Below are 12,564 nucleotides of genomic sequence, written 5' to 3'. Positions count from 1 at the left end.
GAGGAGGTCTGCGACACCACCTATCTCCCACTTACAATGCCGTCCTTTCATCTCTACCCAGGAGACTCAAGAAGCCTAGCCTCCAAGAACAACAGTCGCTCACTAACGGCTCCAACGACTCTCATGACCACTGAATAATGAAGTCGAAACTAACACCCCCAACGACCGTCACTGCTTAACATCGGAACACAAAAGAGCCATGGTCATCAATAGCTCTGATAACGACTCCTAGAGGATAAATATCCGAGTCTCATCACCAGCCACTCAGGCTAGCTTGGTCTAGTCAGAAAGGCACGAACTGAGGAAGCCTCTTGGATGAGAAGGGAAACGTCTTCACGGATATATACCAAGTCCAGTTGCACTCGATTCAACTCCTTTGGATAACCATGACCTGGATGAATGAGAACATTCACAGATATTATCCAGATACACTCAGGTTCAGCTTTACAGTGTATAAAACATAAGATATTGATCTGGGTCACTCCATCACAATTTTTTTTAATATTTAGGTATTATTGAAAAAATGAAATACATCCAATGTCAAGTGACCAAGCTAGACTGAGAAATGGAAAATCCATTAAAAGATGCAAACCAACATGGTTTCTAGAGACAGGTCTGAGCAACAATGTTCTTGTCCTCTGTATCATTGGTTTCGTTGTGTTTGGCGTAGGGGGCCTCATCAATGGGTGCTGTGGGGTTCTTGTATTCATTGTAATCCACAATGGGGTAAGTAAACATTGACAGCAGTAGAACAGCCAGCAGAATGTATAGTTTGGTCTCCAAGCAGATAAAAGTACTGTAGGCGAAGGCAATGACGAATCCCAGAGACTCCCACATGCGGTAGTTGGCAAACGCAGCCTCTTTAGCCCGGGGGAAGAGGATTCCATAGAGCGCTGGAGGACAAAGAGCAGAGAAAAGCTTTGTGTATCGAGGTGAAGCTCAAAAAACAAAAATACAGTTTTAGCCAATTAAACTCTTTGATTAGGCTTCTAGGAAGCAATGGTGTGGTGTTCTTTTACAGTGCTGCCCCCCTCAGTCATCCACCACGTTCTCACTTTCCTCCTGCTCCTCATCCTTCTTTTGCCCTTTTCTAACAATGAGTGGGCAGAGACAGATGGACATATACTGGAAGTCTCACTATGTGAAAGTTTCATGAATGAATGTCACCCTATTTTCCCTTTAATACAAGTTACAGTACAAGATACAACCCACCCATTAGAGATCTATTACACTTTGAGTTTTTGCCTGTTTTAGCCTTTGGCTCCCTGCCAGACTTTCTGGTCTCAGCCACATGTGTTTAAAGTAAGTTTACAGTGTAGACAAGAGTATAAAAAGGGGGAAAACAAGTCACAGACATGATCTGACTTATGGCGCTTCTCATATCATATCCTGGTTATAACAAACAAGTCACAGATAAAATGTACTTGCAAATAACTTGCTTTCCTATATTTCCCCTATATGTTAGCCAGCTTGACAATATATTCTATTCCCAAGAAATACATGTCATTTCCTCATGACTGAGAGCCGCAGGGTGTTTCCTAACCATTTGTCTGGGTTTGCCATACAGCATCTGCCATGCCCCAAAGAGCTGGGAACACGAAGAAGACGGCCATCTGGTCAGGATGAGGTTTCCAGAACAACAGAGCCAGGATACAGCAAAAGTTGGTCAGCGCCGCTGCAAATGGGGAAAAGGGACATAAAGCACTGAATGTTTGAAAAGTGTACTAGAGGTCCTAGGCATCAGACATAATTCACATGCTGCCATTTTGCTCCGTTACCAGAATCGTTTGTTTGAAAGATTCAGGTTTTATTCTTCTAAACAGCGGAAATGATAGGGAATGTTCTGTTGGCTAGTTGATTTACAAATAGTCGTTAAAAACAGTACCGCAGCCACTGAGGACGCACAAGCCAGTGCATCCTTAGTGCCGGTCCTAAGCCCAGATAAATGGGGAGGGTTGCGTCAGGAAGGGCATCTGGCCTAAAATCTTTGCCAAATCAAATATGCGGATCATAAATCCGATATTCATACCGGATCGGCCGAGGCCCGGGTTACCAACGACCACCTACGGTACTGTTAACCAGCAGGGTGCCGTTGGAAACTATGCTACTGTTGGGCGAAGAAAAAGGAGAGGGAAGGCATGTCCAGAGGCAGCGAGAGAGGAGGAAGGGTAGGAGTGTGGAGGTGAGAGTCGGAACATTGAATGTTGGCACTATGACTGGTAAAGGGAGAGAGCTGGCTGATATGGTAATGATAATAATAATAATAATAATAATAATAATAACAATAATAAGGATAATAATGATGATGATAATAATAATAATAATAATCATCATCATCATCATCATTACATTTATATAGCGCCTTTCTAGACACCCAAAGCACTTCACATTGATGAAAAATATGATGGAGAGAAGGAAGGTAGGTATACTTTGTGTGCAAGAGACCAGGTGGAAGGGGAGGAAGGCCAGGAGCATCGGAGGTGGGTTCAAACTCTTTGACCATGGTGCAGATGGGAGGGGAAATGGGGTAGGAGTAATTCTGAAGGAAGAGTATGTCAAGAGTGTGCTGGAGGTGAAGAGAGTGTCAGACAGAGTGATGAGTATGAAGCTGGAAATCGAAGGTGTGATGATGAATGTTATCAGCGCATATGCCCCGCAAGTTGGGTGTGAGATGGATGAAAAAGAAGAATTCTGCAGTGAGTTGGACGACGTGGTGGAGAGGGTACCCAAGGAGGAGAGAGTGGTGATTGGAGAGGACTTCCATGGGCATGTTGGTGAAGGGAACCGAGGTGATGAGGAGATGAAGAAAGTAGACAGGAGTACAAGGAGATGCAGCGTAAAGCAAAGAGAGAGGTGGCAAAGGCAAAGGAAAAGGCGTATGGTGAGCTGTATGACAGATTAGACACTAAGGAAGGAGAAAAGGACTTGTACCGATTGGCTAGACAGAGGGACCGAGCTGCAAAGGATGTGCAGCAGCTTAGGGTGATGAAGGATAGAGATGGTTGAGGAGAGCCTGGAGAGGTGGAGGTATGCACTGGAGAGAAGAGGAATGGAAGTCAGTAGGAGCAAGACAGAATACCTATGCGTGAATGAGAGAGAGGACAGTGGAATGGTCAGGATGCAAGGAGTGGAGGTGACAAAGGCATTTGAGTTTAAATACTTGGGGTCAACTGTCCAAAGTAACGGGAGTGCAGGAGAGAGGTGAAGAAGAGAGTGCAGGCAGGGTGGAGTGGGTGGAGAAGAGTGTCAGGAGTGATGTGTGACAGAAGGGTACCAGCAAGAGTTAAAGGGAAGGTTTACAAGATGGTTGTGAGACCAGCTATGTTGTATGGTTTGGAGACAGCGGCACTGATGAAAAGACAGGAGGAGGAGCTGGAGGTGGCAGAGTTGAAGATGATAAGATTTTCACTGGGAGTGATGAAGAAGGACAGGATGAGGAACAAGTATATTAGAGGGACCGCTCAGGTTGGATGGTTTGGAGACAAAGCAAGAGAGACAAGATTGAGATGGTTTGGACATGTGTGGAGGAGAGATGCTGAGTATATTGGGAGAAGGATGCTGAATATGGAGCTGCCAGGGAAGAGGAGAAGAGGAAAGCCAAAGAGGAGGTTTATGGATGTGGTGAGGGAAGACATGCAGGTGGCTGGTGTGACAGAGGAAGATGCAGAGGACAGGAAGAAATGGAAACGGATGATCCGCTGTGGCGCCCCCTAACGGGAGCAGCCGAAAGTAATTAAAAACAGTACAAGTGTTTGGTTCTTTTATGTGACATTCAACAAATTCTTGTCTGCATCCAGTGCGCTTATGTGGGATGAATGAACTTATGTAGGATGAATGAACTTGTGTAGGATGAATGAACTTATGTAGGATGAATGTATGAGGGGTGACTTTTGATGTGACACACAGTGCATTCTGTACCTTGTATCTCTTTTTAAAATTGGAAATGCAAAATTTCTGTGTAGCAATAACACAATTTTTACCAAGGAAGAAGAGGGGAGGTCTCCCAGTGTACTCAGCCAGCTTGCCAAAAACAATGGAACAGACAGAATTGGTTGCTCCAAAGCATATCATCACAAACCCAACAAAATGAATACCCAAGGCACACGTCACATAGTTCTGCAGTGGAAACATGAGACAAAGACATGAATCACAATGTGATCACAATGGCAACAACAGTTATGATGATGATAATAATGATGGGGATGACTGCAGCACTCAGAGAGTTGTAAAGCAACACATTTATATGACAACTACTACCTGAGCCTACAGTGTGGACCAGCTCACGTCATGTTTTATGCGTGAGGCCTTTGGGGAACGTCCTCACCTTGGTGTACTCCCCAGACAGGAAGCTCTGCTCAAAGCCGCTATACATGGTGAGAGGAATCAGGGTCACCATCCTCCAGTCTCTCAGCAACCGGAATGTGGACAGAAATGTATGGCAGAAGGGCTCCCTGTTCCCACGGAACTCATCGGTCTGCTCCCGGTCGATGTTTTCCAAAAACACTGCCACAATGATCATGGCCAGCACGCCCACGCCTACCACGCAAGCAAACACAGAGACATTTGTGTGGATATTAGTGTGTACATGCTAAAATGATGTTGATACTGCCAGGTTGGGTTAGGGTTAGGGTTAGAGTTTACAGTATGCCCGACCTTTGGACCCACTGTCCATCAGTGTAGGAGTAGAAAGAGTAAAATGAATGAGTTATCAAAGTAAAGAGTAACACTGCTGGCTGAAACACAGTACTCAGGGGTATAAGCTCAGAAAAAAGGAACGTAAGATGCAAACTAGCAGCTGGCAGCCATGTGTTTTATACTGCGGCCAGTGCTTGCTATGTTGTACCAGACATACATTTCCCTATATGTGGTCCTCTGACTGCAGAGAGAGAATGAAGGAATATATATTGTGATCGTGTGTCTAAGCCCAGTACACAAGAGTATGTAGCATTTGTTACTAGAAAGATTAAACAAAATAAAAAATGCTGAACAGCACACAATATTACCAATGTAGCATCCAACCAGTGTCCAGACTAGTTTTTCTGCCGGTCTAGTGGTGCTGCTGTTGCCAGTGATGTGAAAATCACACCCTGCTACCCCACAACTCTGTAGCTGCTCCGGCGGGATGTCAGCTGCAACACAACACACACTTCATGCATCAGAGCACATTTCTGTGCATCAGAATGACAAAATGTAAGGTCTTATGCAAGAGCATAGGAACTACTACTACTACTGCTACTGCTACTGCTACTACTACTACTACTACTACTTCTGCTACTACTTCTGCTACTAGTGTTCCTGATTCCCGATTAATCTTTGGAGAACTACTACTACTACTGCTACTGCTACTACTACTACTACTACTAGTGTTCCTGATTCCTGATTAATCTTTGGAGAACTACTACTACTACTGCTACTACTACTGCTACTGCTGCTACTACTACTACTACTACTACTACTACTACTACTACTACTAGTAGTGTTCCTGATTCCTGATTAATCTTTGGAGAACTACTACTACTACTACTACTACTACTAGTGTTCCTGATTCCTGATTAATCTTTGGAGAACTACTACTACTACTACTACTACTACTAGTGTTCCTGATTCCTGATTAATCTTTGGAGAACTACTACTACTACTGCTAGTACTACTACTACTACTACTAGTGTTCCTGATTCCTGATTAATCTTTGAAGAACTGCTACTACTACTACTACTACTACTACTATTGCTACTACTACTACTACTACTTTCGGCTGCTCCCGTTAGGGGGCGCCACAGCGGATCATCCATTTCCATTTCTTCCTGTCCTCTGCATCTTCCTCTGTCACACCAGCCACCAACATGTCCTCCCTCACCACATCCATAAACCTCCTCTTTGGCCTTCCTCTTCTCCTCTTCCCTGGCAGCTCCATATTCAGCATCCTTCTCCCAGTATACCCAGCATCTCTCCTCCACACATGTCCAAACCATCTCAATCTTGCCTCTCTTGCTTTGTCTCTAAACCGTCCAACCTGAGCTGTCCCTCTAATATAATCGTTCCTAATCCTGTCCTTCTTCATCACTCCCAGTGAAAATCTTGTCATCTTCACCTCCGCCACCTCCAGCTCCTCCTCCTGTCTTTTCGTCAGTGCCACTGTCTCCAAACCATACAACATAGCTGGTCTCACCACCATCTTGTTAACCTTCCCTTTAACTCTTGCTGGTACCCTTCTGTCGCAAATCACTCCTGACACACTTCTCCACCCACTCCACCCTGCCTGCACTCTCTTCTTCACCTCTCTCCTGCACTCCCCGTTACTTTGGACAGTTGACCCCAAGTATTTAAACTCATATGCCTTCATCACCTCCACTCCTTGCATCCTGACCATTCCACTGTCCTCCCTCTCATTCACGCATAGGTATTCCATCTTGCTCCTACTGACTTTCATCCCTCTTCTCTCCAGTGCATACCACCACCTCTCCAGGCTCTCCTCCACCTGCACCCTACTCTCGCTACAGAGGAGGGTGCAGGTTGAGGAACTACTTTGTGGTTATAAGCTGCTGGTGAATTATCAATTACTTTTTCATGAAAATGGTGACCCCTTTTCTGCTTTGTAGGAGAACGGTTCAACTGTCTCTTTTAAGATAAAACACAGAATCATATTTTTTTCCTTTTGTTGAGACCCTCCAATTAAAAACCTGTGCTCCGTAAGCAATCTCAGTACACCGGTGTTTCTGCACATGTTTAAGGACACCCACGGTACCTCCAGCTAAATTTCTATTTGGAACTAAAGTATTTTTTTGAGGCACGAGTTCTGTTCGGGATTACCCCGACACACACATATTCACTGAGCGTAGCTAGTGCGCAGGTCCATTATGAAGAGCCACTGTTATTCTCATACCTATATTAGTATCCTGCCCGAATATGAGCGAAGACATGAGGTTTCCCCAGACAGCAGACGACTGAAAGATAAAGAAAAAGATCCCAAAGTACTGGTTGATGACATGTGAGCCCTTCTTTCCTACTTTGGAGGCTTGGATGTTACCAATGATGGTTAAGTAGGCGCATTTAGCAGACCACAGAGGTGAGCCACCCAAGCCCAGGATCACAGAGGTGGGCATAAGAGTGTACCTGTTTAAAAGAAGAAAGGGAAATTCAATATCAACACGTTTTCCCCCCTTTAAATCGTTTTCTTCCCAAGCTGAACTAAAGGATACAACATGGAAGCACTGACTGCTGTCTGTGGAGGAGGAGATTGCAAACATGCTGACTCAAAAACGTTCTTGTGCACATACACGGGACCTAAATGGATCTGGTTTCACTCCTGTATTCGACTGAGTGACTGCGTATTTGATTACCATCCAGGGTAAAGGTTTCCAAAGGAGTAGGAGACGTAACAGGCCATACTGGCCACAATGGTCCATTTGCAGCCCAGGTTCTTGATCATGATGGGAGGCAGGAACATGGAGGAGATGATAATGGAGGCATAAATGACACTCAGCGACGCTACGCCCATCCCTTGCTCCGCATTCAGGCTGCTCTGGGGTTTGGGGAGGAGGAGGAGGAGAATGAGAGGAAAGGATCAAGAAGAATCAAGAAGAAGTTTATTGCCATTGTGCCAAGCACAACCAAATTGCAGGTGTGTCATCCTCAAAATGGTGCATACATAAACGAGATAAGAAATATAAAATAGCAGCAATAACAAGTACAGAGTCCAAACAATATACGTGCAAAATACAAGCAGTACATGTTATAAAATACAATACAGTTAATGACAAAATACAACTTACGAGGTGCCCAAACATCATCCGCAAAAATGCAGTAAAGGTGCGGTGGACAGATATGAGGTGGCTTAAAGTGGCACTTAAAGTGACACCCGCAAGGAAGAAATACAACTTAAAAAATATAAAGAAATGAAGGAAACTTCAAGGGAGAGGGTCAATTAAGCATTAATTGAATTGAACTAACTGAATTAAGCATAAATCGAATATAATGTTGAAAAATACTCACAAGCAACAATATTTCATCGAACTAAGCTTAGGCAAAATAAGACACAAGTAAGCTTAAATACTTGTTTAACTGATATGATGATGCATTTATCTCATTACGGTATGTGATGACAATATCTAACCAAACAAATGTGGCTGAGATATGACTAGCGTGGAGAAGCAAAAAATGGGCCTTTTGTCATACTCCAACATTATAGTCTTAGCAACAGTTGAAAGGAAAAAGATTTGAGGTAAGTATGAGAAACACATCAACACAGCATCATGGTGAGAACAGTTAAGTTCCCAGCCCATGTTGCTGGATGGCTCTCGTGAAATTGACAAATTGAGGGTTTCAGACCCAGTAGAAAGTTTAGTTTAGGTCTCTGAGCAGACAGATTTTTAAAACTGCCTGTGAGTTTCAGCTAAGATTTACAATGAGAAACACACAGGTTTTGAGAGTATATTGTCCCTGCCTGGGATTGAAGGCCTAGCTAGGAAGCGTCTGGTATCCAACATCACCGAACAGGCAGAGGCAGCATCCCGGTGGATCTGGGTAAACTGGAATGAGTGGTGGTAGAACCAACCTGGTGACAGGCTGACAACATCATAGAGTTGAGTGGTGGACAGCGAGGGTAGTACCAGGATACTGGTTCTACTGTCAAGCCCCCCCCCCCAAAAATGTCATGGGCTTAAATCAATGAAACATCCAGGAAGGAGGTGCCCATTTGAAAATCTGCAGAAGCCACTCAGCTCATCCCAGTTTGGAAGGAGGTGCCCTGAGAAAGGGGAAGAAGGAGAGCGCGATGCCACTGGCTCAGAGATAGTGCAGGGGCAAGCACCTGTAAAGGTGAGCCAGTTGAGATAACCCTGATCGTATTTTGCATGTTCTTTTCTGGTAGACCTAGTGAGAGCTAGGAAAGACTAGTTGGTGACTGAGGAAGAACGGTGACGGCTAGGAAAGACTGCTGATATTTGGGAAAGACCAGAGCCGGGTTTTGGAGGCGTGACAGGCTGAAGCACATCCCTCGTGAGGAGGAACCCATCATTAATCGCTATGGATAGATATACAAGATACCCCCGGGGTTAGGCGAGAACGGGGGAGTACGATTGGCCCACAGGAGTCCTGTGACAGGACAGACCAGTGCTATGACCACTCATAACGGACAATCGACTATAGAACAGCTAAGTGATTTATCCCGGGTCTGCAGATGTGGGAAGAGGTGGAAAAGCGAGAGAGGTGTAAAGACACACCAGTCAAAGATGAAGTGTCTGCAACCTACCAGTAATGTGCAACACACAGAGCAACCTGGTGAGACGGAGGAGAGGCCAGGGTACGAGTCAAACCACAGTCCCCAGAATCTCCAGGCACATGATCAAGAGGCGGCAGGAACATCATCGCTGATGAATCAGAGGAGACAAGGCAGCAGGGGGAGAGTGAGGGCACTTGGGACGCAAGACGACCTATGCAGAACACTCATGCAGGAGATGCCTGGAAAGAGCCAGTGAACTGGCCCGCTGCAGCAGCAAAGGCTACATGGGAGATATCTGATCACAACGTAGACCAGGTGCTGGAAGCAGCAATGGCAGGAGACGTGGGGTAGAAGTTCAGGGCCATGTCTTCAATCATCTGGAGCACAGGGGCTGATTGCTTCTGGAAGAAGGAGTGGAAAGCCAGAGCAAACACCCAGCCAAAGGAAAACAGACACCTGAGAGAGGTAGCAATCCTGAGAGGTGATCTGAGGACGCTGAAGAAGGCTTTTTGTGAATCGACCGGGGATGAGAAACCAGCACTCATTGAAATCTGAGACAACCTGACTCTACTGCTACAACTACCACTACTACTTTTGGCTGCTCCCGTTAGGGGGCGCCACAGCGGATCATCTGTTTCCATTTCTTCCTGTCCTCTACATCTTCCTCTGTCACACCAGCCACCAACATGTCCTCCCTCACCACATCCATAAACCTCCTCTTTGGCCTTCCTCTTCTCCTCTTCCCTGGCAGCTCCGTATTCAGCATCCTTCTCCCAACATACCCAGCATCTCTCCTCCGCACATGTCCAAACCATCTCAATCTTGCCTCTCTTGCTTTGTCTCCAAACCGTCCAACTGGAGCGGTCCCTCTAATATACTCGTTCCTAATCCTGTCCTTCTTCATCACTCCCAGTGAAAATCTTATCATCTTCACCTCTGCCACCTCCAGCTCCTCCTCCTGTCTTTTCGTCAGTGCCACTGTCTCCAAACCATATAACATAGCTGGTCTCACAACCATCTTGTTAACCTTCCCTTTAACTCTTGCTGGTACCCTTCTGTCGCAAATCACTCCTGACACTCTTCTCCACCCACTCCACCCTGTCTGCACTCTCTTCTTCACCTCTTTTCTGCACTCCCCGTTACTTTGGACAGTTGACCCCAAGTACTATATTTAAACTCAAATGCCTTTGTCACCTCCACTCCTTGCATCCTGACCATTCCACTGTCCTCCCTGTCATTAACACATAGGTATTCCGTCTTGCTCCTACTGACTTTCATTCCTCTTCTCTCCAGTGCATACCTCCACCTCTCCAGGCTCTCCTCCACCTGCACCCTACTCTCACAACAGATCACAATGTCATCCGCAAATATCATCGTCCACGGAGACTCCTGCCTGATCTTATCCGTCAACCTGTCCATCACCACTGGAAACAAGAAAGGGCTCAGAGCCGATCCTTGATGTAATCCCACCTCCACCTTGAACCCATCTGTCATTCCAACCCCACACCTCACCACTGTCACACTGCCCTCATACATATCCTGCACCACTCCTACGTACTTCTCTGCCACTCCCGACTTCCTGTTACAATAACATTACAGTACAATAACGAGACAACCTGACTCTCTGTATCAGAAAACACATCCATCCATCCATTGTCTTAACTGCTTCTCCTGCTCTCACGGTCGTGGGGATGCTGGAGCCTATCCCAGCAGTCACTGGGCGGCAAGCGGGGAGACACCCTGGTCAGGCTGCCAGACCATCACACAGGGCCGACACACACACGCACACACCACATGTATACATAGGGACATTGTAGTACGGCCGATTCACCTGACCTACATGTGTTTGGACTGTGGGAGGAAACCGGAGCCCCCGGAGGAAACCCACGCAGACACGGGGAGAACATGCAAACTCCACACAGATGCCGACCCGGGACGACCCCCAAGGTTGGACTACCCGGGGTTCGAACCCACGACCTTCTTGCTGTGAGGCGACCGCGCTAACCACTGCGCCACCGTGCCACCAGCAAACATACTTTTATCTAATTGTTTTACGTTTTCTTTGTTCTTTTATTAGTTATTTTGATTAGTTTTGGACTAATTACCTCTTGATTAAAAATGGTTTGATTGCTAAAAAACTCTTCCAGGTGTTGTTTCTTGTGGTTACTGATGATTCAGCCTTGACTTTATCGACAGATAAATATTTCTAGTTAAATCAAACCCACCATCCACCAATAAGAAAGGCGTTCCGTTCCGTTCCTTGACTTACCTGTAGGCTCTGCAGGCCTCCGTAAGCCGTGAAAAGGGACAAAAAGCCCAAGGAGACCACCAACACGTTTTTTAAATTCCAATCGGCCATTTCGGCTTTTCAGGACCCCACGGGGTAAATTCTGCCTTTAAAAAAGAGATCAGAAATTAGGTTTAGTTTTCCAAGCACGTTCAAAAATAAGCTGCCAACTCAATGCCAAGCTGTACAGGGTGCAGTGTGCTAGATGTGATGATGACAACATCGCTCTCGGATATAGTAAGAGCGACCTATATGAAAGTTCAAAGTTCACCTCACCTCCACGCCTGCTAATCTCTTCCTCTCTAATTTCCTCCTGTCAATCATTTAAGAAAAACAAACGTAACCGAGTAAAGTTCACCACTTTTCCCACCACTCCCACCTGGGCTTCATATGCAGTTCAGCCAACTGCTTCTGTCTCTTGCTCTCGCCACTCCGAACCCCTGCCTGGTTCCGAGCGCTCTTTGGACTCAGCTTCGGAATATGTGTGGTGTATTCAGGGTCAGGTTTAGTGTCGGTTCTGAATATGTGTGGTGTATTCAGGGTCAGGATTAGTGACGGTTCTGCATATGTGTGGTGTATTCAGGGTCAGGTTTAACTGACGGTTCTGAATATGTGTGGTGTATTCAGGGTCAGGATTAGTGACGGTTCTGCATATGTGTGGTGTATTCAGGGTCAGGTTTAGTGTCGGTTCTGAACAAGTGTGGTGTATTCAGTGTCAGGTTTAACTGACGGTTCTGAACAAGTGTGGTGTATTCAGTGTCAGGTTTAACTGACGGTTCTGAATATGTGTGGTGTGTTCAGTGTGGGGTTTAGTGACGGTTCTGAATATGTGTGGTGTGCGGGACTTACATCAGTTGTGTCTGAGTGTTTCTCTGACGGGACTTACATCTGTTGTGTCTGAGTGTCTCTCTGACGGGACTTACATCTGTTGTATCTGAGTGTCTCTGACGGGACTTACATCTGTTGTGTCTGGGTGTCTCTGACGGGACTTACATCTGTTGTGTCTGAGTGTCTCTGACGGGACTTACATCTGTTGTGTCTGAGTGTCTCTCTGACG

General features: G+C 45.8%; 1 protein-coding gene across 1 annotated transcript; it reads right to left on the bottom strand.

The window, feature by feature from the left end:
- Window positions 1–511: 511 nt before the first annotated feature.
- Window positions 512–11,579, bottom strand: unc93a (unc-93 homolog A). Its single transcript, XM_056295041.1, has 8 exons — window positions 11,490–11,579; window positions 7,341–7,522; window positions 6,884–7,113; window positions 5,004–5,129; window positions 4,325–4,536; window positions 3,981–4,116; window positions 1,544–1,675; window positions 512–893 (listed from the first exon to the last, which is right to left on the bottom strand). The coding sequence occupies exons 1-8, from the start codon at window positions 11,577–11,579 to the stop codon at window positions 604–606; spliced, it is 1,398 nt and encodes a 465-aa protein (XP_056151016.1). The 3' UTR covers window positions 512–603.
- Between the last annotated feature and the right edge of the window lie 985 nt (window positions 11,580–12,564).

Source organism: Lampris incognitus, chromosome 15 (genome assembly GCF_029633865.1).
Source record: "Lampris incognitus isolate fLamInc1 chromosome 15, fLamInc1.hap2, whole genome shotgun sequence".
In the NCBI taxonomy this organism is placed as follows: domain Eukaryota; kingdom Metazoa; phylum Chordata; class Actinopteri; order Lampriformes; family Lampridae; genus Lampris; species Lampris incognitus.
The sequence above is the reverse complement of the archived record's forward strand: the minus strand, read 5'-3'. Positions and strand labels throughout refer to the sequence as shown.